Here is a 26,582-nt window from a genome sequence, read left to right on the forward strand (position 1 = left end):
ACTTCTGTTATGTTGTGATATGAGATCCTAGTTTTGTTAATCTCAATGTCTGTGATAAGTACCAGGTCATTTGTAAAGACTAAGTCAATGACAGGTTGTTTTTTGTTCCTTTGTGGATAACCCACAAAGGGATTAGGTGAGTATCTTTTATATAGTCATTAGCTTTTTTAACCATTTCTTTATATAGTCATTAGCTTTTTTAGCCATTCTTTTCATCTACCAATGCAGTTTCCTGATTGCTGTTCAGATTTGCATCCATAATCTGTTTTCCTCTTTTTCCATACCATGAGAGAAGTAGTAGTTGTTATGCTAATAACATGAAAGATAATAAAAGCTATACTATCCTTCAAAGTATTGTACATTTTCTCTCTTCTGGTCGTCAGAATGAATGTCAACATTACTAGTAAGCAAGCTGGAAACCATAATGACAGCAATGCATTGTGCATTGCTAAGAAGTGAGAAGCCCAATTCTATTCAATGAAAGGATGTGCAATATGGGAAACAAATTCAGAGGGAAAAGACCTCTTTTCAAATCAGAAATTCATAGAGATAGCCTGATGAGATGATAAGTGTTATATTTCCAACTTCTGCCAGTTGGGGAACATCTGGTAATGAAAAAAAAAAGCTATTTATAATCAAAGAGGAAAAAATATGAGAATGATGTAAGTGATGTGTAACTTTCATTGTACGAAAGTATGCATTTGTAGTTGCTACTATCATCACTAATTTTCCAAAAGAAGGAACAGAGGGGGCCAGGTGAGGATATTCCAAAAAAAGCCCAGTCCTCTGTTCTTAACGCTACCTCGCTAACGCGGGAAATGGCGAATAGTTTGAAAAAAAAAGAAAAAAAAAAAATATTATTATTATTATTATTATTATTATTATTATTATTATCATTATTATCATTATCATTATTATTATTATTATTATTATTATTAATTATCAGTGTTACCAGACTCTGCCTGCCTGATTATGCCATGAGGGAAAAGTCACCTTTTGCAAGGATGTGTCACTGGAGGTACAGTCTTGTCAAAAAACTTCTCACTCCAAAGGAGTCTACAGTTCTCTGCTACAGGAAGTAGTGTAGCCTTGACTTTAAGAGCCTTTAGAAAGGTCCTGGGTAACACCAGGAATCTTTCATAGAAATTGGCCCTGAGGTAATTATAAATAAAATCAATAATATATTCAGGGGCATGTGAAGCGTCTGGGGTAAACCATGGAAGTTCTGTGGGGCATGGATGTGGAAAGGGAGCTGTGGTTTCGGTGCATTATTACATGACAGCTAGAGACTGAGTGTGAATGAATGGGGACTTTGTTGTCTTCTAGAGCTAACTCGCACACATGAGGGGGGAGAGGGTTGTTATTCCATGTGTAGCAAGGTGGCGATGGGAATAAATAAAGGCAGACAGTATGAATTATGTACGTGTGTATATATGTATATGTCTGTGTGTATATATATGTGTACACTGAGATGTATAGGTATGTATATTTGCGTGTGTGGACGTGTATGTATATACATGTGTATGTGGGTGGGTTGGGCCATTCTTTTGTCTGTTTCCTTGCGCTACCTCGCTAACACGGGAGACAGCGACAAAGCAAAATAATAGTAAAATAAAAACAATATTATACCTCTGTAATTTGAGCACTCACTCTTATCCCCTTTGCCTTTGTACAATGGCACTATGCACGCATTCCACCAATCCTCAGGCACCTCACCATGAGTCATACATACATTAAATAACCTTACCAACCAGTCAACAATACAGTCACCCCCTTTTTTAATAAATTCCACTGCAATACCGTCCAAACCTGCTGCCTTGCCGGCTTTCATCTTCCGCAAAGCTTTTACTACCTCTTCTCTGTTTACCAAATCATTTTCCCTAACCCTCTCACTTTGCACACCACCTCGACCAAAACACCCTATATCTGCCACTCTATCATCAAACACATTCAACAAACCTTCAAAATACTCACTCCATCTCCTTCTCACATCACCACTACTTGTTATCACCTCCCCATTTGCGCCCTTCACTGAAGTTCCCATTTGCTCCCTTGTCTTACGCACTTTATTTACCTCCTTCCAGAACATCTTTTTATTCTCCCTAAAATTTAATGATACTCTCTCACCCCATCTCTCATTTGCCCTTTTTTTCACCTCTTGCACCTTTCTCTTGACCTCCTGTCTCTTTCTTTTATACGTCTCCCACTCAATTGCATTTTTTCCCTGCAAAAATTGTCCAAATGCCTCTCTCTTCTCTTTCACTAATACTCTTACTTCTTCATCCCACCACTCACTACCCTTTCTAATCAACTCACCTCCCACTCTTCTCATGCCACAAGCATCTTTTGTGCAATCCATCACTGATTCCCTAAATACATCCCATTCCTCCCCCACTCCCCTTACTTCCATTGTTCTCACCTTTTTCCATTCTGTACTCAGTCTCTCCTGGTACTTCCTCACACAAGTCTCCTTCCCAAGCTCACTTACTCTCACCACCCTCTTCACCCCAACATTCACTCTTCTTTTCTGAAACTTAGAAACTTAGAAAAGCAAATGGATTTGTATGTAGCATTTATGGATCTGGAGAAGGCATATGATAGAGTTGATAGAGATGCTCTGTGGAAGGTATTAAGAATATATGGTGTGGGAGGCAAGTTGTTAGAAGCAGTGAAAAGTTTTTATCGAGGATGTAAGGCATGAGTACGTGTAGGAAGAGAGGAAAGTGATTGGTTCTCAGTGAATGTAGGTTTGCGGCAGGGGTGTGTGATGTCTCTATGGTTGTTTAATTTTGTTTATGGATGGGGTTGTTAGGGAGGTGAATGCAAGAGTTTTGGAAAGAGGGGCAAGTATGAAGTCTGTTGTGGATGAGAGAGCTTGGGAAGTGAGTCAGTTGTTGTTCGCTGATGATACAGCGCTGGTGGCTGATTCATGCTAGAAACTGCAGAAGCTGGTGACTGAGTTTGGTAAAGTGTGTGAAAGAAGAAAGTTAAGAGTAAATGTGAATAAGAGCAAGGTTATTAGGTACAGTAGGGTTGAGGGTCAAGTCAATTGGGAGGTGAGTTTGAATGGAGAAAAACTGGAGGAAGTGAAGTGTTTTAGATATCTGGGAGTGGATCTGGCAGCGGATGGAACCATGGAAGCGGAAGTTGATCATAGGGTGGGGGAGGGGGCGAAAATTCTGGGAGCCTTGAAGAATGTGTGGAAGTCGAGAACATTATCTCGGAAAGCAAAAATGGGTATGTTTGAAGGAATAGTGGTTCCAACAATGTTATATGGTTGCGAGGCGTGGGCTATGGATAGAGTTGTGCGCAGGAGGATGGATGTGCTGGAAATGAGATGTTTGAGGACAATGTGTGGTGTGAGGTGGTTTGATCGAGTAAGTAACGTAAGGGTAAGAGAGATGTGTGGAAATAAAAAGAGCGTGGTTGAGAGAGCAGAAGAGGGTGTTTTGAAATGGTTTGGGCACATGGAGAGAATGAGTGAGGAAAGATTGACCAAGAGAATATATGTGTCGGAGGTGGAGGGAACGAGAAGAGGGAGACCAAATTGGAGGTGGAAAGATGGAGTGAAAAAGACTTTGTGTGATCGGGGCCTGAACATGCAGGAGGGTGAAAGGAGGGCAAGGAATAGAGTGAATTGGAGCGATGTGGTATACCGGGGTTGACGTGCTGTCAGTGGATTGAATCAAGGCATCTGAAGCGTCTGGGGTAAACCATGGAAAGCTGTGTAGGTATGTATATTTGCGTGTGTGGACGTATGTATAAACATGTGTATGGGGGTGGGTTGGGCCATTTCTTTCGTCTGTTTCCTTGCGCTACCTCGCAAACGCGGGAGACAGCAGCAAAAAAAAAAAAAAAAAATATATTATCATTATCATTATTATCATCATCTTCACCATTGTTATTACTACTGTCATTATCATACAATCACAGAACCCTGTATATGGGACTCTGCTAGCTTCACAGCTGTACTTCATGCAAGAGCAGAGAAATGATGAATTCCTTAAAATAAGATGGCTTTGTATGATGATACAGCCTCAACAAAAGTGACTTCTTGTCTGTGGTAAAGCATTTGCAAGGAGAGTCCATTAACACTGCATTCATATAGGGAAGATAAACAGGCAAGAGGTACAGGAGACATGCCAAATTAAAATCTAAGCTTTAAATTTCTTAAAAAACTTTTTCCATTCCATTCCTTACCTGCATATTCCTCACACATACTCTATGAGCAGAATTATCCCAACAAATTTCTTAATTCACAAGGTAGAAATCTTTAAAGTGTAACCATGTATGTGAAGATTAAGATCAAAAGTAAAGGGAATAACATTCATCAATACATAGATTTAAGTGACTTCTTTACTGCAAGCAGATATAAAACATAATAAGCTGGATACTTACCACACCTCGTGCATATTTAAAACGGGTCCCTTCCACAAGGAATCTTAGACGGTGCTGTTGAATCAACTCCAAAATCTCTGGTTCCAGCTGTCTCCGCAGTTCTCTGAAATGAGATGTGTTAGAAAATTTTCTTGGGTCAATTTATATAATACATTACTCTCAAAGTATGACATAATATTTACTAGTTTCAGAAAATTTGTGATGTTAGGAAAAAAACGCCCAAAGGTTACTGTATTACAAAAAGTATAGGCATCACATTATGATTTGGCATCTCATCACAGCAGCTGACAGGCAGTCAATGACCAGGGAGGTATTTTACCAGTACTACTCACTTGGGTATCAGGAGGGTTAGTGACAGCTGATAGTGAGCCAGCACTTCACTGGTTGTCAAATTGCACTTCTCTGACCCAGGTAGCTGTCTTTTCTTTCTGCCTTACCAAGATGTGGACTACTGGCATTCTGTCCACAAACATTTTCTCCTTGTCATACATTACACCTGACAACACTTCAATCACACCTCATTCTTTGTAACTCTAGATTTTCCAGCACTGAGCACTACATGCTAGCCCTGCCTTTTGGCAAAATGGTAGGAGCTTAAGATAGAAGTAGTAGGTAGCAACACTTAAGTAGGAGCATTAGTTAGAAACATTAATTAGAAGTAGTAGGCAGGAACATTAGGCAGAAGCATTATGGAAGAAGCAGTCTGTAGGGACAGTAGGTAAGAGCATTTGGAAACAACACTTGAGTTACCCTCTGCTAGAGGCCTTCTAAGGTGATGCACCAAAGCTAAGAAGCAGCACTGCAGCTCACTAGTTATAGAAACTAGTGCCATGCCACCACCTTGAGGGAGTTCCAGTTGGGAACAGGCAACAGAGATAAAGACAGATAGAGAGAGAGAGAGAGATCACATTACATAACATGTTATCACATTATGATTTGACCTAACACTGCATTCATCTTCTTTCAAATTTGCTTCATTCACCAAATCTCAATTAACATTTCATCAAAACTTCCTCTTTAAACAAAGACCTGTAAAAGATTTCCCAGTGGGGTTGACATAAAGTTTAACACCTCTAAACCCCAATTTCTTTTTACTTCATTCTTGAATATTCTCACAATTTTCTTCTTTCTTATGACAGCTTTATAGTTACATCACTGTACACAATAATTATCTAGGGTTCCACCTCAACATCTAAACTGTCTTGGAAACCCCAAATTACATAAGCAGCTAAATCTGCCCCTATGAAACTGGGAGTCTTATTCAGATGCCATATCTTCTCTTCTGAGCACTTGCTCGGATCATATGAAGGACTGATTTGTCTATGTACAGAGGACTGTTTTCTCATCTGGGGCAATTATAACCCTACATACTTATTTGAAACAACATAATCTACCCTTGTCCTCCTAGACACACTCTAAAATTAATGAACCAGACCAACATGCCTAACAACTATCTATGTGGAATTCGAATGCTTGCCATCCTGCTTCGATCAACATTCACAACCAAGATTCCTGAAGTGAATTACTTATGAACCAAAAGCATTCTTTGAACATCCTCATCTAATAAGATTCTCAATCCATCATCCATAACAGTTAACCTCCCCAGACATTACCTTTAGCACATCAACACTGGACACATGGACCAATTGGAGCACACTTCATGAAATCTGACCACTACATCATTCTAATCACACTTCATCTAACAATCCATGCAGCGACTTAAAATCTATAAGAGAGCATACCTGTCGTCATATACAAAGAACACAAAATCCAAGATCCAGAATTTCATCTTTGATAATTTCCCATACCTAGACCAAACCATCTCAAGTTTCATCTACATCATAAGCTAAGCTAATAAAAGCTACATATTACAAGGCCACAGAAAGCACTATAAATAATTCTTCCCACAAGTTACAGCCCTCATAAAGCAAAGAAACATGTTCAGACAAAACCATTTGCCATCAACAAAGACCAAGGAACAAATCCAAGCTTTCAACAAGAGCATCATCAATGTAATTACTAAAAAGCTGGCACTGCTTCTTTAACATGATAAATGATAAAGCAGAAGCACCTAAATCTGGCAAACAATAAAGAAAATCCACAGCTCCCAAATTACCCTGACCCCCACATACAAAGCACTTCAAACTGAAACAAATACATCCCTTCTACCAAAGAACACACAAATAAACTAATGAAGCACTACTCAACATATAGTAACAAACTAACCATCATCCCACTCAAGAAAGTCATGAAAAACCTACTTAATATCCAACCTGAAACAACTGTTCACCCACCCTTTACCCCCAGTAACATTCAAAACTTAATCAAAACCTTACAGAACTCCTCTACAACAGGCTCTGAAAGTATATCTGACTTCCACATAAAATAATTTGGCCCTATTTCAATCCAAGTTCTTACAGATATCTTTAACCACTCCTGGTTACACAACATAAGAAAATCCTTTAGCTTTACAGTGGGTTCTCCAAAGGAGCATTTTTTCCCCCAAAACTTACAATATCTTTCAAAATGAACTTCCATCAATTCCTGCAACAATAGTTTTAAAGTCCTCTAAAATGCAGATGATTTCACAATAACATCACAGCATTGTGACCCTTCTAAAGTAACAACAAACATGCATCACTGCATGCAATTAGAATACTGGCTCAATCAAAATGGAGTGTCTCCATCCCCATAAAAATCCACTATCATCCACTAAACTACTGACAGATAAGATTCCTACCTGCACCTCTAAATCATTCTGAGTGGTCAACCACTTCAATTCAAAAGAATCCCAACCAGTGTTCTGTATCACATACAACATAAATGAAGTTCTACTTTGCATCTCATTTATGATAAAAGAAATAGTAAAAATGCAGGAAGCCACTAGTTTAACTATCCTCGTGCATGTCACTCTGTTAATGGCATCTAGCACTTCAAGCAATTTTTCCCAAGTGGTACCAGACTCTCCTACCTGTGGTTATGCCACAAATGAAAAGTCATCTTCAGCAAGGCTGCATCATTGTCTGTTGACAAAAGTGAGGGAAGTCTTGTCCAGGAACTTCTCACTCCAAAGAGTACATCATTTCCCCACTACTAGAAGGAGTGCAGCCTTGAAGCTGCAGGAGCCCCTTCAAAAAACCATATTATCATTTCACATTTCTTGAGTTATCTCTTGGGATGGGAGAGAAAGAATGCTGCTCAAGTATTCCCTGCATGTCATAATAGGTAACTAAATGGGGTGGGAGTGAGAAGCTGGAAATTTTTCCCTCCTGTTTTACTTTTCCAAAGAAGGAACAAACAGAGAAGGGGACCAAGTGGGGACTTTCTTCCTCTAAGGCTCAGTAATCTGTTTTTGATGCTATTCTCAAATGCTGGAAATAGTGTATATGCATGGAAAAAATTCTTTAATAATGCCTTTCAATTACAAACTTGATTTTCTATTATCAATTATCCAATACTTTTTCCTATACACTCAACCTTAAAATACACCATAGTTGTGATTCTGTAAAAGTCTGTGTATTTTACCAATACATCTCTGAAATCTGGGGATAGGGGAGAAAGAATACTTCCCACATATTCCCCACATGTCGTAGAAAGGGACTAAAGGGGGCGGGAGTGGGGAGCTAGAAACCCTCCCCTATCCACTGGCCTATCCACTCAAAACACATATATATATACATACATGCCCATACACACACATATACATAAGTAAACATATAAATATTTATCTTATCTATTTTGCTTAGTTGCTGTCTCCCGCATTAGCGAGGTAGCGCAAGGAAACAGACGAAAGAATGGCCCAACCCACCCAAATACACATGTATATACATACACGTCCACGCACGCAAATATACATACCTATACATCTCAATGTACACATATACATATATATATATACACACACAGACATATGCATATATACACATGTACATAATTCATCCTTGCTGCCTTTATTCATTACCATCACCACCTCGCCACACATGGAATAACAACCCCCTCCCCCTTCATGTGTGCAAGGTAGCGCTAGGAAAAGACAACACAGGCCCCATTCGTTCACACTCAGTCTCTAGCTGTCATGTAATAATGCACCAAAACCACAGCTCCCTTTCCACATCCAGGCCCCACACAACTTTCCATGGTTTACCCCAGACGCTTCACATGCCATGGTTCAATCCATTGACAGCACGTCAACCCCGGTACACCACATTGTTCCAATTCACTCTATTCCTTGCACGCCTTTCACCCTCCTGCATGTTCAGGCCCTGATCAATCAAAATCTTTTTCACTCCATCTTTCCACCTCCAATTTGGTCTCCCACTTCTCCTCGTTCCCTCCACCTCTGACACATATATCCTCTTGGTCAATCTTTCCTCACTCATTCTCTCCATGTGACCAAACCATTTCAAAACACCCTCTTCTGCTCTCTCAACCACACTCTTTTTATTTCCACACATCTCTCTTACCCTTACATTGCTCACTCGATCAAACCACCTCACACCACATATTGTCCTCAAACATCTCATTTCCAGCACATCCACCCTTCTGTGCACAACTCTATCCATAGCCCACGCCTCGCAACCATACAACATTGTTGGAGCCACTATGCCTTCAAACATACCCATTTTTGCTTTCCGAGATAATGTTCTCGACTTCCAAACATTCTTCAAGGCTCCCAGAATTTTCGCCACCTCCCCCACCCTATGATTCACTTCCGCTTCCATGGTTCCATCCACTGCCAGATCCACTCCCAGATATCTAAAACACTTTACTTCCTCCAGTTTTTCTCCATTCAAACTTACCTCCCAATTGACTTGACCCTCAACCCTACTGTACCTAATAACCTTGCTCTTATTCACATATATATACATACACAGACATATTCACATATAGACATATATATACATACACAGACATATTCATACATACACATATGTACATATTCATACTTGCTTGCCTTCATCCATTCCTGGTGTTACCCTGCCCCACAGGAAACAGCATCACTACCCCCTGCTTCAGTGAGGTAATGCCAGGAAAACAAACATAAAAAGTCCACATTCATTCAGCCTCAATCTCTGGCTGTCATGCGTAATGCACCAAAATCACAGCTCCCTATCCACATCTAAGCCCCACAGAGCTTTCCATGGTTTACCCCATATGTTTCACATGCCTTGGTTCAATCCATTAACAGCAGGTCAATGCTGGTACACTACATCATCCCAATTCACTTTATTCCTTACATGCTTCTCTCATCCTCCTATATGTTCACACCCCAATCACTCAAAATCTTTTTCACACCATCCTTCCACCTCCAATTTGGTCTCCCACTTCTCCTTTTTCCCTCTACCTCCGACACATATATCCTCTGTCATTCTTTCCTCATTCATTCTTCCTAAATGTCCAAACCATTTCAACACACTCTCTCAACTGCACTCTTTTTATTTCCATACATTTCTCTTGCCCTTTCATTACTTACTAAATCAAACCACCTCACTCCACAAACTGTCATCAATCATTTCATTTCCGACACATCCATCCTCCTCCGTACAACCCTACCTATAGCCCATGCCTTGCAACTATTTAATATTGTTGAAATTACTATTCACTCAAACAAACCCATTGTTGCTCTCTGAGATAACATTCTCACCTTCTACACATCCTTCATCACTCCCAGAACCTTTAACCCCTCCCCCACATATATACATATGTTCATTTAAGGTTTGAATTCTAGAGGGAACAATGGCTCAATGTAAACAATAATTGCAGCATAAACCTGAGTTCCATAAATATGGCTTTACTGAGATGAGGGAGAGATCAGGGAATGTACGTCCTCAGTGTGTACAGTGCCTGCAAATCCCTGCCAATGAATCGATGAAGGAAAACAAAGTAAAACATCATATGTTCAGTCCATCCAAAGTTGGCTGAAAAACCACTATGTTATTGGAAGGATAAGGAAGAACAGGCAAGCTGAAGCCGGACTGATGTTCCTTCAGGCTCAGCTTTTTCTATGGAGATAGTATCCATGGTGTCCTTTGAAGTGCCATAACATTGAAGAGGATCTGGTAAAACCAGCAGCAGTAGCTTTGGTGCAACTTTCTAACAACAGCATCAAACTTTGAATTAATCTCATGTCATCAGATATTTTGGATCAATTATTTGTGGTTTTGAAAAAAGCAGGAAAATTTTCATTGCAGATAGATGAATCTGTGGCATTGTTAGCAAACCTCAACTCAGGGTTTTTGTGAGATATAAAGGAGATGACAGAATTCTGGAGAAAGTTTTGTTCTGTAGGGCCTTGTCAGCAACCACCACTGGAGGACACATCTTTGTTATGGTGGACAGGTTTTTCATGAAACACAACTTAGACTAGTTGAATTGTTTGGCTGTGTGTACTTATGGAGCTTCACCTATGATGGGAAGTCACGTAGGTTTGTCACTTGAATTAAAAGAGAAAACTCTGATGTCATAATAATAATTCACTGTCTCATACATTAGGAAAACTTGGCCTCTCAACGTCTCCAGCTGGAACTCCATGTGGTTCTGAATGATAATATCCAAATTGTGAAATCTATCAAGGCCTGAGCTTTGAAGTCGTGCATTTTCCATAAAATGTGTGATGAGACGGAAACACATCCCCAAGACTTACTTATCCACTCTGATGTCCACTGACTATCTTAAAGGATAATTCTTCGATGAGTTATTGAACTAAAAACTGAAAAAAAAATCTTCTCCAAGAGGCATAAACTGGCCGACTGCTTCAAAGATTCTGCTTGGGTGGCAAAGCTAGCTGATTTAGGCAACATCTTCAGGCATCCCAATGAACTGAACTCAGAAATGCAAGGCTGAAATCAAACTATGATGGACATTAGTGAAAAAATTACCTCATTCAAGAAGAAACTTGCACTTTGGAGAGAAAGATTAGCTAGGGGAAAAATGGCTGCTTTTCCAGAACTAAGTGCAGTGCTGGAAGATTCATCAGAAATTGCCCTTACTGACATCAAAGTGGTTTTCCAAGATCATTTGAAGAAGCTTCAAGAGGAAATGGACAGATATTTGCCAGAAAATGCAGACCTATTTCAACATAGCTCGGTTACGAATGTGTTCAGTGTGAACGTCACTGAATTTGGAGAAGATATCCCTGGTTTTCAAGAAGAACTTATAGATCTCCAAGAAAATCAGAAGCAAAAGCAACATTTTGAAGGTCCCTCTTACTCTGAATTCTGGGCTCAACTCAAGGATAAGCCTATTCTGACTCACGAGGCTGAAAAGGCTCTTCTCCCTTTTCCAACCATATACCTCTGTGAACAAGGACTTTCAGCTCTTGTGGCAATTAAGACTAAAGCAAGGAACCATCTGACTCCTCAGCATGATTTGTGCTGTGCTCTGTCTATGAACTTAAAGCCGAATCTGGAAGAACTTGCCCATAAAATGAAGGAACATCACTGTAGCCACTATAATACTACACGTTCTCTTCCTTTTAAATTTTTGCCATGAAGTCCATTTGAAAAAAGAAATCATTACATTCCTATAATAAGTGGATCATACAAAAGCATCATCATTTTTTTTTTTTTTTTTTTTGCTTTGTCGCTGTCTCCCGCGTTTGCGAGGTAGCGCAAGGAAACAGACGAAAGAAATGGCCCAACCCACCCCCATACACATGTATATACATACGTCCACACACGCAAATATACATACCTACACAGCTTTCCATGGTTTACCCCAGACGCTTCATATGCCTTGATTCAATCCACTGACAGCACGTCAACCCCAGTATACCACATCGCTCCAATTCACTCTATTCCTTGCCCTCCTTTCACCCTCCTGCATGTTCAGGCCCCGATCACACAAAATCTTTTTCACTCCATCTTTCCACCTCCAATTTGGTCTCCCTCTTCTCCTCGTTCCCTCCACCTCCGACACATATATTCTCTTGGTCAATCTTTCCTCACTCATTCTCTCCATGTGCCCGAACCATTTCAAAACACCCTCTTCTGCTCTCTCAACCACGCTCTTTTTATTTCCACACATCTCTCTTACCCTTACGTTACTTACTCGATCAAACCACCTCACACCACACATTGTCCTCAAACATCTCATTTCCAGCACATCCATCCTCCTGTGCACAACTCTATCCATAGCCCACGCCTTGCAACCATACAACATTGTTGGAACCACTATTCCTTCAAACATACCCATTTTTGCTTTCCGAGATAATGTTCTCGACTTCCACACATTCTTCAAGGCTCCCAGAATTTTCGCCCCCTCCCCCACCCTATGATCCACTTCCGCTTCCATGGTTCCATCCGCTGCCAGATCCACTCCCAGATATCTAAAACAATTCACTTCCTCCAGTTTTTCTCCATTCAAACTCACCTCCCAATTGACTTGACCCTCAACCCTACTGTACCTAATAACCTTGCTCTTATTCACATTTACTCTTAACTTTCTTCTTTCACACACTTTACCAAACTCAGTCACCAGCTTCTGCAGTTTTTCACATGAATCAGCCACCAGCGCTGTATCACCAGCTAACAACAACTGACTCACTTCCCAAGCTCTCTCATCCCCAACAGACTTCATACTTGCCCCTCTTTCCAAAACTCTTGCATTCACCTCCCTAACAACCCCATCCATAAACAAATTAAACAACCATGGAGACATCACACACCCCTGCCGCAAACCTACATTCACTGAGAACCAATCACTTTCCTCTCTTCCTACACGTACACATGCCTTACATCCTCGATAAAAACTTTTCACTGCTTCTAACAACTTGCCTCCCACACCATATATTCTTAATACCTTCCACAGAGCATCTCTATCAACTCTATCATATGCCTTGTTTGCTAGATTCACAAGCAAAGAATCAATAGGCAGAAGGGCTCACTCATGAAGCAGCATCATAGTTGCCAGTCAAAAATTTGTTTTTCTTTGCTTGCCTAATTTTGCAATAAATTACATTTGCATTAAGTTGTGCCTTCATTTTCCTCAATCAACATAAGAAATATCAAAATATATTGACTATCAAATTAAAGTAAAATTCAGTAAAACTTATTGGATTACACTAAATGAAGAAACACAGAAACTACTTTTCTGCGCTGAGGGTTACCAAGCCAAAAAAAATTCTGTTCAGGGTTACTTCCAGAAAAATTTAGGAAACTGCTTTAGATGGATATCTATGTAAGGTGAGCAATTTTTCAACACAAAAATTTATGCACAGAGTTTTGTGCCTCTATTTTCAAGGCCACATGCTGATTCTAGGTGATAACTGAGGTGGTAGCGCATGATAATTTCTTCCCAAAGTCAGTCATCCTCCAGCCACACCAATGACAACAAATTTCCATGAGTTTTCAAGGAAGGAAATTGAACAGCTTTCAGCTAAATTTTGAAAACATGTAAATAATGATCCTGAAGTACTGGACAATGTGTGGAATGTGTGGAGAGTGATATTATAGACATTGACTCTTTAAAGACAATTGAAAGTTTACTAAGTGTTTCTAGCACAAGTGGAAGCAGTATTGCCTGTGGCTATCTAACCTTAACACTGCATCTGATTGGTCAAGCTGGTAAATTTACAAACTAATTATTCTGCCGTTATGAGAAAACTATCAGTGAATCAAAATTTCAGTAAAAACAGATTTACTATGTGAAACAGAACATAATAATAACAATGAGTCATATATTTTTTGGTGCAGGTAAAATAAATGTTAAGATATGTAGCAGCCATCTACTTGATACTCCGGTCTTATTCAAGGACTTTTTAGTGAAAGGTGCTGACAAACGTACAAAACTTGTACACATTATTGGAGTGATATTAGTGGAAGATATAAACTTTTGAAGTTTCACTGTTAAATTCATTTTTCATACAACATAAAAATTTCTGATTCACAAGATTCAAATGGAAATTTAACAGAGGAGTTAAAACACACCAATCATTTACTGCACACCTAAGAAATTCATATCCTAAACAACTATAAAAGTCCCTCTATAGAATTCAAACTGTTTTCACCAGTGTTACCAGGACTGACTATTTACACTCACTGCCAAAAATTTCATCACATTTATCCTTCTCATGTGAAAATGTAATTGCCATACCACTCCAACAAAGTATGAGACTTCATCAAAAATAATTGCTTGTTACTATTCTAAATAATGGGGACTTCATCAAAAATAATGATTTGTGACTGTTCTAAATAATGAAGTCTTAAATCATATACACTGAACTAACTTGATGGGAGGTGCCTGCATCTCCTGTTCTTCATTGTTTATCCTCTCTTGCTGCCAAATCTCTGCAATCTCTGCATAAGTTAAAGAGTTGATTCTGGTGCGGAAAGTGTCCAAGGTGGAAGGTTGTTGGCTCATAGTACGAGTGATCTGGTCTTTCACCACACTCAATACTTTACTGTAGGGACATAAATATAAAACATAAATATCATATGAGTATTAGTAAGACATGTACATGAGCAATACTGCTAAATGATAATTCTTCATGGTCACCTTGCAAATGTAAGGAAAATGGTATGGAATTAGAAGCAATATGATGTCTCATAATATATAATTCTGACATGTGTATCATTTCTGAAGGGGAATGCAGTAACCTAGTAAAACTGTAATGTGCAAAAACACATTCTACAAATATCTTTGCACCACTTTGCACCTGTGATTGCTCATCTGTTTTATTCCTGTCTAAAAATCAAAACTTTTCCTTCTTACTGGAAGCATACATTGTTACATCCCATCCCTAAGAAGGCTAACCATTCTAACCTCTCTAACTACAGTCCTGTTGCTTTGACATCTACCATCTCCAAAGTCTATGAATCCCTCCTCAACTCCCATACCCTTATACATCTTGAATCTTACAGTCTTCTCTCTAATCATCAGTATGGCTTCTGTAAGGCAAAATCCACTGGTGATAATTTTTCCTATCTTGCTATCGTCTGGTCATAAACCTTAAATGATTTTGAGGAATCCTATGTAGCAGTCCTTGAAATACCAAAAGCTTTTGATTGGGTGTGGCATCAGGGTCTTATCTCTAAGCTCCCCTCTTTTGGATTCCCTCACTCACTTTGGTCCCTCATACCTAGCTTCTTCTCTGGCCAATCCATGTCTGTGGTTGTTGATGGATCGGCTTCTCCCACTTTCTTCGTCAACAGTGGTGTCCCTCAAGGTTCTGACCTGTCTCCTACACTTTTTTCCCCTTTTTATCAACGGTTTCCTTTCTTCCATAAAAAAACAAATGCACTCAAACTCTGACATGTCAACACTGCATTCCTCCACATCCTTCAATTCTGCTCCTTCTTCTCTCACTTAATCTGCATCTCATCTTGACACAACTTCCTCAATAAACTCAAACAGGATATCTCAGTGGGGAGGATGAAATTTGGTGAAGTTTAATGCCTCCAAATCCCAGTTTCTACCCATCTCTTTATCAAAATTTTCTTGGGGCATTTCTCTCTCTTTCAACAGTTCTGTAATTCCACCTCTTGACTTAATAAACATACCTGGTATTGCTGTAACACCTACACTATCTTGGAAACCCCACATTACAGAAACAGCTAAGTCTGCCTCTATGAAACTGAGAGCTCTGCTTAGATGTCAAGAGTTTTTTTTCTGCTGAAAAGTCTTTTTTATGTTGAAGGCTCCAGTCATTGACAAAAGTCCACTTCAAGGCTGGGCCTTAATTGAAATACAGAGAGAATTATGAAACAGAAAAAGGAAAAAACTTGGGAAAGTATTTACAAATTTCTGAGAAAGTGAAAAACCTGTCTTTTGAAATGTGCCAAGTCATAGTTATCGGGAAAGACATGAGATGGTAGAGAATTCCAAGGCTCTGACACGTAGGGAAAGAAGCAGGTATCAAAATAGCCCACTCTTGAGTTGCCAATAGCCACATAATAATCATGTGATGTAGCAGCTTGCTGAGTATTGCATGGTCTAGCTAGTGGTGTGGGCATACAAGCAGCCAGCTCACAGGAGCAAACAACAAAATAATACCTATTTAAGAGGGAAAGCAATGTAGGATAAGGGGGTCAAGTTTGGAAGTTAGCCTAGGACAATTTATTAGGCAGACCACTTTCGACTCAACTCTGTCAAGTAAGGGTGCAAAGCTAGAACCAACCCAAACATGAGAGCAGTACACCAGACAAGGACGAATCCATCCCTTTTATAAACAGCGCAACTGTTCAGAAGAGAAGTTTCGACATCTACACAGGACATCCAGTTTCTTTGAGGCAGACTTAGCTATTCCTGTAATGTGGGGTTTCCAAGAAAGAGTGAATGTTGCAGTAATACCAAGTATGTTCACCGAGTCAAGAGGTGAAATAATAGAACTGTCAGAGATACATGAGTTGTGAGGAGTTTTCAATAGAGAAATGAGTAGAAACTGGGTCTTGGAGGCATTATACTGAACAAGATTTTGTCTACCCCACTGAGATATCCTGTCCAAGGCTGATCAATCAACAACCACAGAGATAGACTGGCCAGAGAGGAAGCTAGATATGAAGGAGCAAAGTGAGGGAGGGAAGCTAAAAGAGGGGAGCTTAGAGATGAGACCCTGATGCCTCACCCTGTCAAAAGCCTTAGATATGTCAAGGACAACTACAGATGACTCCCCAAATCTTTCAGGGATGGGATAATGGCTAAACATAAGTAAGACAGGAAAGAATATCACAAATGGATCTCGCCTTACAGAAGCCATACTGGTGATCAGAGAGAAAACTATTATTTTCAAGATGTTTCAGGATATGGGAGTTGAGGAGGGATTCAAAGACTTTGGAAATGGTGGATGTCAAAGCAATAGGATGATAGTTAGATGGGTCAGAACAGTCACCCTTCTTAGGGATGGGATATATCACTGCTTGCTCCCAAGAAGGAAAAATTTTGGTTTTTACACAGAAACAGAACAGATGAAAAAGCACTTGTAAAAGTTCCAAAGCACTTTTCGGTCAGTCAAAAAAGAGACTACAGGAATGGCACAGGAATAGTAAGAGCAGCATCAGGGGATGAAGAAGGTTAGTCATCCAAGGTGGAGTTAGGGGAGAAACAGGACCGAAAGGAAGTTGCTTTGTCACAGGAGAAACAGCTTAAGTACCGTCAGAGTGGAAAAGTGAAGGGAAGGTAGAGTGACAGAAGTTGTTAGAGATACCCTTAGCTAGAGACCAGAAAGACCTATATGTGGATGACAAGAAGTTATTGCACTTTCTTTGAATACAGGAATGCTTCACCTCACAGATAACATGCTTGCAGTGATTACAGGGAGTGATAAAAGCTGAATGGAAGCCAGAGGAAGGAGAGTTCTTCCAAACCTGATATGCCTGATCCCTTGCCTGAATGGCCTCAGAACAGTAACTCTTGATCCATGGATTAGATGAAGAGGTCGTCTTGGAGGAAGAGGGGATAAATGCTTCCAATCACACAAGAATAACCTCTGCCATGCATTTGGCAAAGACAGAAGTATCACAACATAAGAGACAGTAATTTCCCCAAGGAAAGTCAGGCAGCTCTGTTCAGGTGCCATTATTTATGCTTAGAAGGGGCTGCTGGTGGGGGAAGTGCCATTGGAATAGATACATTTATGAATGTGATCTTTTTATTCTCCCTAAAATTTAATGATACTCTCTCACCCCAACTCTCATTTGCCCTTTTTTTCACCTCTTGCACCTTTCTCTTGACCTCCTGTCTCTTTCTTTTATACATCTCCCACTCAACTGCATTTTTTCCCTGCAAAAATCATCCAAATGCCTCACTCTTCTCTTTCACTAATACTCTTACTTATCTCGGAAAGCAAAAATGGGTATGTCTGAAGGAATAGTGGTTCCAACAATGTTGTATGGTTGCGAGGCGTGGGCTATGGATAGAGTTGTGCGCAGGAGGATGGATGTGCTGGAAATGAGATGTTTGAGGACAATGTGTGGTGTGAGGTGGTTTGATCGAGTAAGTAACGTAAGGGTAAGAGAGATGTGTGGAAATAAAAAGAGCGTGGTTGAGAGAGCAGAAGAGGGTGTTTTGAAATGGTTTGGGCACATGGAGAGAATGAGTGAGGAAAGATTGACCAAGAGGATATATGTGTCGGAGGTGGAGGGAACGAGGAGAAGAGGGAGACCAAATTGGAGGTGGAAAGATGGAGTGAAAAAGATTTTGTGTGATCGGGGCCTGAACATGCAGGAGGGTGAAAGGAGGGCAAGGAATAGAGTGAATTGGAGCGATGTGGTATTCCGGTGGATACCGGGATTGACGTGCTGTCAGTGGATTGAATCAAGGCATGTGAAGCGTCTGGGGTAAACCATGGAAAGCTGTGTAGGTATGTATATTTGCGTGTGTGGACGTATGTATATACATGTGTATGGGGGTGGGTTGGGCCATTTCTTTCGTCTGTTTCCTTGCGCTACCTCGCAAACGCGGGAGACAGCGGCAAAAAAAAAAAAAAAAAAAAAAATGAATGTGATCAGATGAACCAACTGGGGGCAAGATTGTGTATTCACAGCAGGTTGGACTAGGGGTGAAAAACAAATCCAGAATATTAGGAGAGTGGTCACAGCAGTCAGAAATTTAGGTAGGGCAGGAGAAAATTTGCTCTAAATCACTGAAAATGGAGAACAAGGCTTCAATCTCTCCACCATCCATATGGGAGGAATTCAACCATTCCCTAGGGTGAACGTTGAAATCCCAGGGGTAGAGAATCTCAGCTTGCTGGTGATAGGATGTCATAGTCTCTTGGTAGGAGTTTAGATACTCAAAGACAGATATAAAATATGTAGAATTAGGAGAGCAACAGGTAAAACAGAGGAAAAGTGTGGCAGTAGAGAGACAGACCTTGAGCCACACAACATCAAAGTTTGGAGGCTCAAGGTCTTTGATTTGTGGAACAAGAACAAGTGTGTTGATGTTGAAATAAGTACAAACACCACCTTTGAACAGGAATCATGAGTGGAGGTTACAGTGAGAACATTAGACGACTGTGTCTCAGACAGAAGTAAGATATTAGGAGAGGTACAAGACAGATGGTGTTCAACTGAGGATAGGTTACTGGAGAGACCATGAATGTTGGTACAGTGAAAAGAAAAAGAGGAAGGTTTAACAGAGAGGGAAAGGTCGTAGGATGGGCCAGTACCACTACTGACAGAGCCCTTCCTCTCACTGGCTGAAGAGTCAGATAGAAACTTGGAGATTCTTAGCACCCCATGATGCCAGGGACTAGAGGTTATAAACTTGACAGACTCTGTCATGGTGATACTTGTAAGTGTTTGAGTGGACAGGAATTGGCAAAAGCACCTATATGAAAAAGTAATAATAATAATAAGCAAGGTTTGTGTAGATGTATGATGCTTGTAAGATGATGGTAGGACTAGCCCAGTAGTCCCAATGTGATGAGACAGAAAGTAAGACCAGCAATCCTGATATGGAGAGTGCAAGATGGTTCCGGGCACCACTTTAATGCTCCTCAATCAGGCGGTAGTACCACCCTGGGCAGCTGTCATCAACAACCTACTACCTCATGGGTTGCTCCAAGAGTGGGGGATGAGATAATGCTTGAGTTAGCTGGAGTAGTACTGAGACGGGCCACTACACTATCACCAGGTGACAGTCACACAATAAAGTGTAGTCAGAGTATCCCTAAAATTTGCAGGGTTCATGGGAGAAGCCATTACCCTACTATCTGATCCCTCCCTCTTGCTGGTAGCAAAGTCACACAGGGTAAATATGTGTAAAGTGGCAGTTATGCACAAAAAATCTACCATCTGGCTCTTTGATGCTGCGACTCACAGGCCAACATTATCCACTGCAGACAGCTGTCCAAACCATCTATACAAAGGACTCATCTGTCTTTGTAAGGAGTACTGCTCTCACACCTAGTGTGGTTCTAGCTCTGCATCCTACCCAACAGACTGAAGTCGAAAGAGGTGCGACTTATAAACTTTCCCAGGTTAACTTCAAAGCTGACCTGTTTGCCATACGCCACAAAGTTGGTTCAATTACCCTCTCCTATCGGTATTACTTTGGTTTTTGCTCCTGAGTGCTGGCTGCTTATATGCCACCACCACTAGCTGGACCACACAATACTTGGCAAGCTGCTGCGTCACATGATTACTATGTGGCCAATGGTAACTCAAGGGTGGGCCTTCACTTTGAAGCTTTTGGAACTTTCTACCCTCTCATGTCTTTGCCAATAACTATGATTGGGCACATTTCAAATGACAGGTTTTTTCCCTTTCTCCAAAACTCACAAATACTTTTCTGAGTACCTTCTTTTTCCCTTTCATTAACTTCTCTATATTTCACAAAAGCTGGAAATGTTGCATGGGTGCCAAAGATCTTGTCTTCTGCACTACCCTTTCCTATTAACAATAGTCAAATCAAGAAGCACTGCTCACATATCTGAGATGGCTTTACCTCCATCTCTTTCTTATTCAGGGTTGAATAAAAAAACTTTTTGACTTAATGATTTTCATTTTAACACCTGTCTTCAACCATTCCTTTCTGTCTGCCATGATGTTGCTTCTTTTCCTTTTTCTCCAATCTGTAGGTATTATTACAATCAATCTTTCTATGAGTTCTTGCCATGTCCTTGCCTGCAAAGACCTGCAGCCATAGTATGTGACAGGATGTTTCTCCCCATAATTTCTAGGTGAAGACCATTACAATGACATTATGATACCCTTTCCACCTTCATGAGGTGGATCTACAAACGCCTAGGGAGCTCAGGTTAATCCTTCTCATATTCTTTTTATCTTTATTACATATTATTTTACTGAGATGGATATACTTTTGCCCATGCCATATTCACTACTGTGAAAAAAGAAATAAATTCCACAAGAAGATGTCAGTTATGAAAATATGCTTCATTTCATAAGCAATCCTCAATCTTTCCATTTTCTATTCAACGTAACATTTACAACAAAGTATTCAAAGAATACATCTGTTATAAAAATATGATTGCCTTATACTTTTATGTGATTAATCTATCCATGGGTAAAGTAGAACCTTCTTCAAACATTTTGTCTTTTGAAATTTTTCACGTCTCCATGCTAACACATACTAAGAGCAAAACCAGTATCACAGTGAATGAAATCCACAGGTTAGGAAGTGTGGAGAAAAATTAAGCACAATGAAAAGATCACACCGAAGGAATTTATAATTTTTCTTGTTTACAGTGCTTGATGAATCAGGGTGAAATGTAATATTTTGAGGGGGTTTGGACATGTGGAAAGAACGCAAGACGGGAGTGTATGATAGCACAACTAAAGGGGTTGGAATGAGAGGAAGACCACCTGTGACAGGAAAATGGGGAGGAAGAGTACTGGAGGGAGAGAAATGGTGAAAGAATCCATGAAACAGTTTATGTGAGGGAGGTACATAAGGCCAGGGATAAGTTGAGACTCTTTTGCCATGGCCAACCCCTTGACAGGAGTTCCTGGAGGGAATGCGTACCAGAGATATAGATAGATAGATAGATAGATAGATATGGATGAAATGATGAGAAAGATGAAAGCAAAACTAGGGAAAGAGGGTGCAGAAATGGAGTGTGGCAGTGAAGTGAGGCTAGTGGCAAACCTGTTTGCGAATGATACTGTGATGTTTGCTGAGAATGAAGAGGACTTCCAGAAGGTTGTAAGTGTGTTTTATGATGTGTGTAAGCATAGGCAATTGAAGATAAATGTAAGTAAAAGTGCTGGTGTTCGAAAGGAGACAGAGTTATTCAAAACCATATAGAGTGAAAGAAGAATAAGTACTAGAGTGTGTTTTGGAAACGGGAAGAAAGACTGGAAAAAGTGAAAGAATTTAAGTATTAAGGAGCTGTCTTGAATAAGTTTAAAGATATGGAGGTAGAGCTATGAGAGAGAGAGCAGTTCAGGGTAGAAGAGTCACTAGGTCCCTTAACTGACTAAGGGTAGAGGTGTACATATGGAAGTGAAGAAAGAATTAATGGACAGCATAGTCCTCCCAACCCTGATCTATGCAGCTGAAACATGGATATGGAATGAGTAACAGAGTTCAATAATCCAGGCTGTGGAAATGAGCATGTGGTATGACTAGATGGAATGAAGAAATAAATGTATGGAGTGCAAAGGGAATCAACTGTGGAGTGGTAGAGTGGGTGAAACACAATACTCTGTGGTACTTTAAGCATGTGGAAAAAATGCAAGATGGGAAGTTTAAAAGGAGAGTGTATGATAGTACAATTAAAGGAGTCACTGTGAGGGGAAGACTACCCATTACACAGGGAACAGAAGGAAGAGAAATGGTGGAAGAATGTATTTGCAAGGGAGGCATGTAAGGATAAAATTAAGTGGAGACTCTTTTGCATTGGCCACCACTTTAATGGGAGTTCCCAAAAGGAATGGGCATTAAATGTATAGGCAGACACACTATCCATTCTGACAACAAGACCCATTCACAATTTCAATAGCATAAACTTTCAAATCACTCTGTCCCCCTAAAAGTGACACTTTGCACAGCACTAATGTGTGGGATATCTTATATAAACATGAACATCCAGCTTCTAAAAATATCAATGCAATACATATTGGGTGATGACTGACTTCAATACAAGAAAAAAACAGAATTAAAACTACCATGATTTTGAGTGCAAAAGCTATTTCTCACATCAAAGAGAAATTATATAACTAACCTGAAATCCTCAGTAGTAGCCTTCATTTCTTTCCAAGTCTTATTGAGCAAAACAATGCATATGGAAAACAGCTCCTCAAAAGCATGGTCATGTGAGAAGAACATAGGATGATATGTCTGACCCTGTTCTGTTGGCACCTCTCCTATCTGCCATCATTAATAAATAGAGAAAATGGTACATTTCTGCTAATAAAAAACAGGAAAGCATTTCAGTATAAACAAGTTAACAAATATGTGTTTGTCATCAATTATAGGAATATACAAATACAAGTACTGTAAATATGCAATAATCTATACGATCAAAATGTAAAACATGGCTTTTTGCCATTAGCTACTTCTTTATATTCTAACTACATTCGTTCATCTTTTTGACTTCCCAACTAATCTTCCTTTCTATCTTTTTCATAATGTGTCACCAACTTCTTTTTCTTACATTCTTACCAGTCTTTTGCTTATTCACATTCTTTCTGTCACTTGCTCTTTTCAAAATCCCCATCTCTCTCCTCATCTCATCTTGTACACTTTCCACCCTCTCTTCCTATCACTTACTTCCTCTTTCTTCTTCTATAGCATACTTCTGTCATATGTATTTATTCTCTCCACCTCTCTCTCTCTCTCTCTCTCTCTCTCTCTCTCTCTCTCTCTCTCTCTCTCTCTCTCTCTCTCTCTCTCACTGGCAGCTGAGATGAATAGTCTTATGCATCAAGAAAGATATAAGGTGAGCACTTTGTGCTAGCCCTGCCATTTTTTGCTACCTCATTGAGAGTACTCTTATTCCCCTTCTGTTTCTCTTCCTACATTGTCTCTCCTTCTAAATATCATAAGGTACCATAAACTATACTAAGTACCTGCAGGATTTCACATAGAAGTTTAGTAAGCTCAATGCTGGCACGACCAAATGGACATTCATATGAGTCCGCTCGATAACAATTCTCCAGTACCAATTTAGCATACCTGAAAAAAAAAAAGCTGCTTAGATGAAATGACAGAATCCTTCAAATAGATGAAATAATAGAATCCATAAAGAAAGCACAGTCAATTGGGAGGTAAGTTTGAATGGAGAAAAACTGGAGGAAGTAAAGCGTTTTAGATATCTGGGAGTGGATCTGGCAGCGGATGGAACCATGGAAGCGGAAGTGAATCACAGGATGGGGGAGGGGGCAAAAATTCTGGGAGCCTTGAAGAATGTTTGGAAATCGAGAACACTATCTTGGAAAGCAAAAATGGGTATGTTTGAAGGAATAGTGGTTCCAACAATGTTGTATGGTTGTGAGGCGTGGGCTATGGATAGAGTTGTGCACAGGAGGGTGGATGTGCTGGAAATGAGATGTTTGAGGACAATATGTGGTGTGAGATGGTTTGATCGAGTGAGCAATGTAAGGGTAAGAGAGATGTGTGGAAATAAAAAGAGTGTGGTTGAGAGAGCAGAAGAGGTTGTTTTGAAATGGTTTGGTCACATGGAGAGAAGGAGTGAGGAAAGATTGACCAAGAGGATATATGTGTCAGAGGTGGAGGGAACGAGGAAAAGTGGGAGACCAAATTAGAGGTGGAAAGATGGAGTGAAAAAGATTTTGAGTGATCGGGGCCTGATCATGCAGGAGGGTGAAAGGCGGGCAAGGAATAGAGTGAATTGGAACGATGTGGTATACCGGGGTCGACGTGCTGTCAATAGATTGAACCAGGGCATGTGAAGCGTCTGAGGTAAACCATGGAAAGTTCTGTGGGGCCTGGATGTGGAAAGGGAGCTGTGGTTACGGTGCATTATTACATGACAGCTAGAGACTGAGTGTGAACGAATGGGGCCTTTGTTGTCTTTTCCTAGCGCTACCTCGCACACATGAGGGGGGAGGGGATTATTATTCCATGTGTGGCGAGGTGGTGATGGGAATAAATAAAGGCAGACAGTATGAATTATGTACATGTGTATATATGTATATGTCTGTGTGTGTATATATATGTGTACATTGAGATGTATAGGTATGTATATTTGCGTGGATGGACGTGTATGTATATACGTGTATGTGGGTGGTTTGGGCCATTCTTTCATCTGTTTCCTATATATATATATATATATATATATATATATATATATATATATATATATGGTTGCGAGGCGTGGGCTATGGATAGAGATGTGCGCAGGAGGATGGATGTGCTGGAAATGAGATGTTTGAGGACAATGTGTGGTGTGAGGTGGTTTGATCGAGTAAGTAACGTAAGGGTAAGAGAGATGTGTGGAAATAAAAAGAGCGTGGTTGAGAGAGCAGAAGAGGGTGTTTTGAAATGGTTTGGGCACATGGAGAGAATGAGTGAGGAGAGATTGACCAAGAGATATATGTGTCGGAGGTGGAGGGAACGAGGAGAAGAGGGAGACCAAATTGGAGGTGGAAAGATGGAGTGAAAAAGATTTTGTGTGATCGGGGCCTGAAATAAGGCAGACGTGAATAGTACATGGTATATATGAGTCGTGGTGTTAATTGGTCATTGGAGTATAGGAGTATATTGCGTGGATGGACGTGTATGTAATCACGTGTATGTGAGTGTTTGGGCATCTTCATTGTTCAATAGCTTTGTAGTATATATATATATTATGTTTACTTAGTAATAGTACATTAGTATCTGGGGAGGGGGTGGCATTTCTTCCCCGTTTCTTGCCACCGAAAGCGGGGAGACAGCGACAAGTATACCAAAAGAAGGAAAAAAAAAACCAAAAGCCATCATCTTATAACGCTAACCCGTATGCGGGAATGGCGATAGTATGAAAGAAAATATCATATAAGGTTAAGTATGGCAGGGCTGAAATCCTCCCTTACGAATTTCACTAGTGGGCCCAAAACTTCAACCTGCATCATCGTGGATAAAGAGATAGCGCCTACAGTGTGACTCAAGTTATACATGGACCAATATACCTAAAATGAACAAATATGGCAAGTTATATTCACCATATGGAATAGAAGTATGGCACTTGGTGTATGTTGTTAGTTTTTATTCAGGTATGTAATGATATACACATCACATGACAAATTAAGGGGTCGTATTTTACTGAAAAGTTATCAGGTAAACCAAGTTCAGGTCTCAAAATAGAATTAAATACTTTTGAAAGGCACTCGCAGCAGGATAAAGCAATATTAAGGAAGTTCTGTGCCCCAGCTGATCATATCTTTTCACATTTTAGCAGTGGGAAAAACAAAAGCAAAAATGCTATGTTGCTCTCATCCTGGTGTGGGTTTACCTTCAGAATCCATCATTTTACAGATTACATAGATAGCTATATATGTTAAGTTACATTTGGCTACATTATACATTATACATTATACATTATACATTTAGGTGGAGGGAACGAGGAGAAGAGGGAGACCAAATTGGAGGTGGAAAGATGGAGTGAAAAGGATTTTGTGTGATCGGGGCCTGAACATGCAGGAGGGTGAAAGGAGGGCAAGGAATAGAGTGAATTGGAGCGATGTGGTATACAGGGGTTGACGTGCTGTCAGTGGATTGAATCAAGGCATGTGAAGCGTCCGGGGTAAACCATGGAAAGCTGTGTAGGTATGTATATTTGC

General features: G+C 40.1%; 1 protein-coding gene across 3 annotated transcripts in view; it reads right to left on the reverse strand.

The window, feature by feature from the left end:
* Ced-12 (engulfment and cell motility Ced-12) overlaps positions 1 to 26,582 on the reverse strand; it is a 137,596-nt gene that overhangs the window by 25,674 nt on the left and 85,340 nt on the right. For all 3 annotated transcript variants that reach the window (XM_071693244.1, XM_071693245.1, XM_071693246.1), the window contains 4 exons: positions 23,871 to 23,976; positions 23,024 to 23,169; positions 14,624 to 14,797; positions 4,399 to 4,501 (listed from right to left, as the gene is read on the reverse strand). In XM_071693244.1, the coding sequence (XP_071549345.1) occupies positions 4,399 to 4,501; positions 14,624 to 14,797; positions 23,024 to 23,169; positions 23,871 to 23,976 (529 nt within the window). The remainder of the gene's footprint in view (positions 1 to 4,398; positions 4,502 to 14,623; positions 14,798 to 23,023; positions 23,170 to 23,870; positions 23,977 to 26,582) is intronic.

The sequence above is a fragment of the Panulirus ornatus genome, chromosome 55 (assembly GCF_036320965.1).
Source record: "Panulirus ornatus isolate Po-2019 chromosome 55, ASM3632096v1, whole genome shotgun sequence".
In the NCBI taxonomy this organism is placed as follows: Eukaryota; Metazoa; Arthropoda; class Malacostraca; order Decapoda; family Palinuridae; genus Panulirus; species Panulirus ornatus.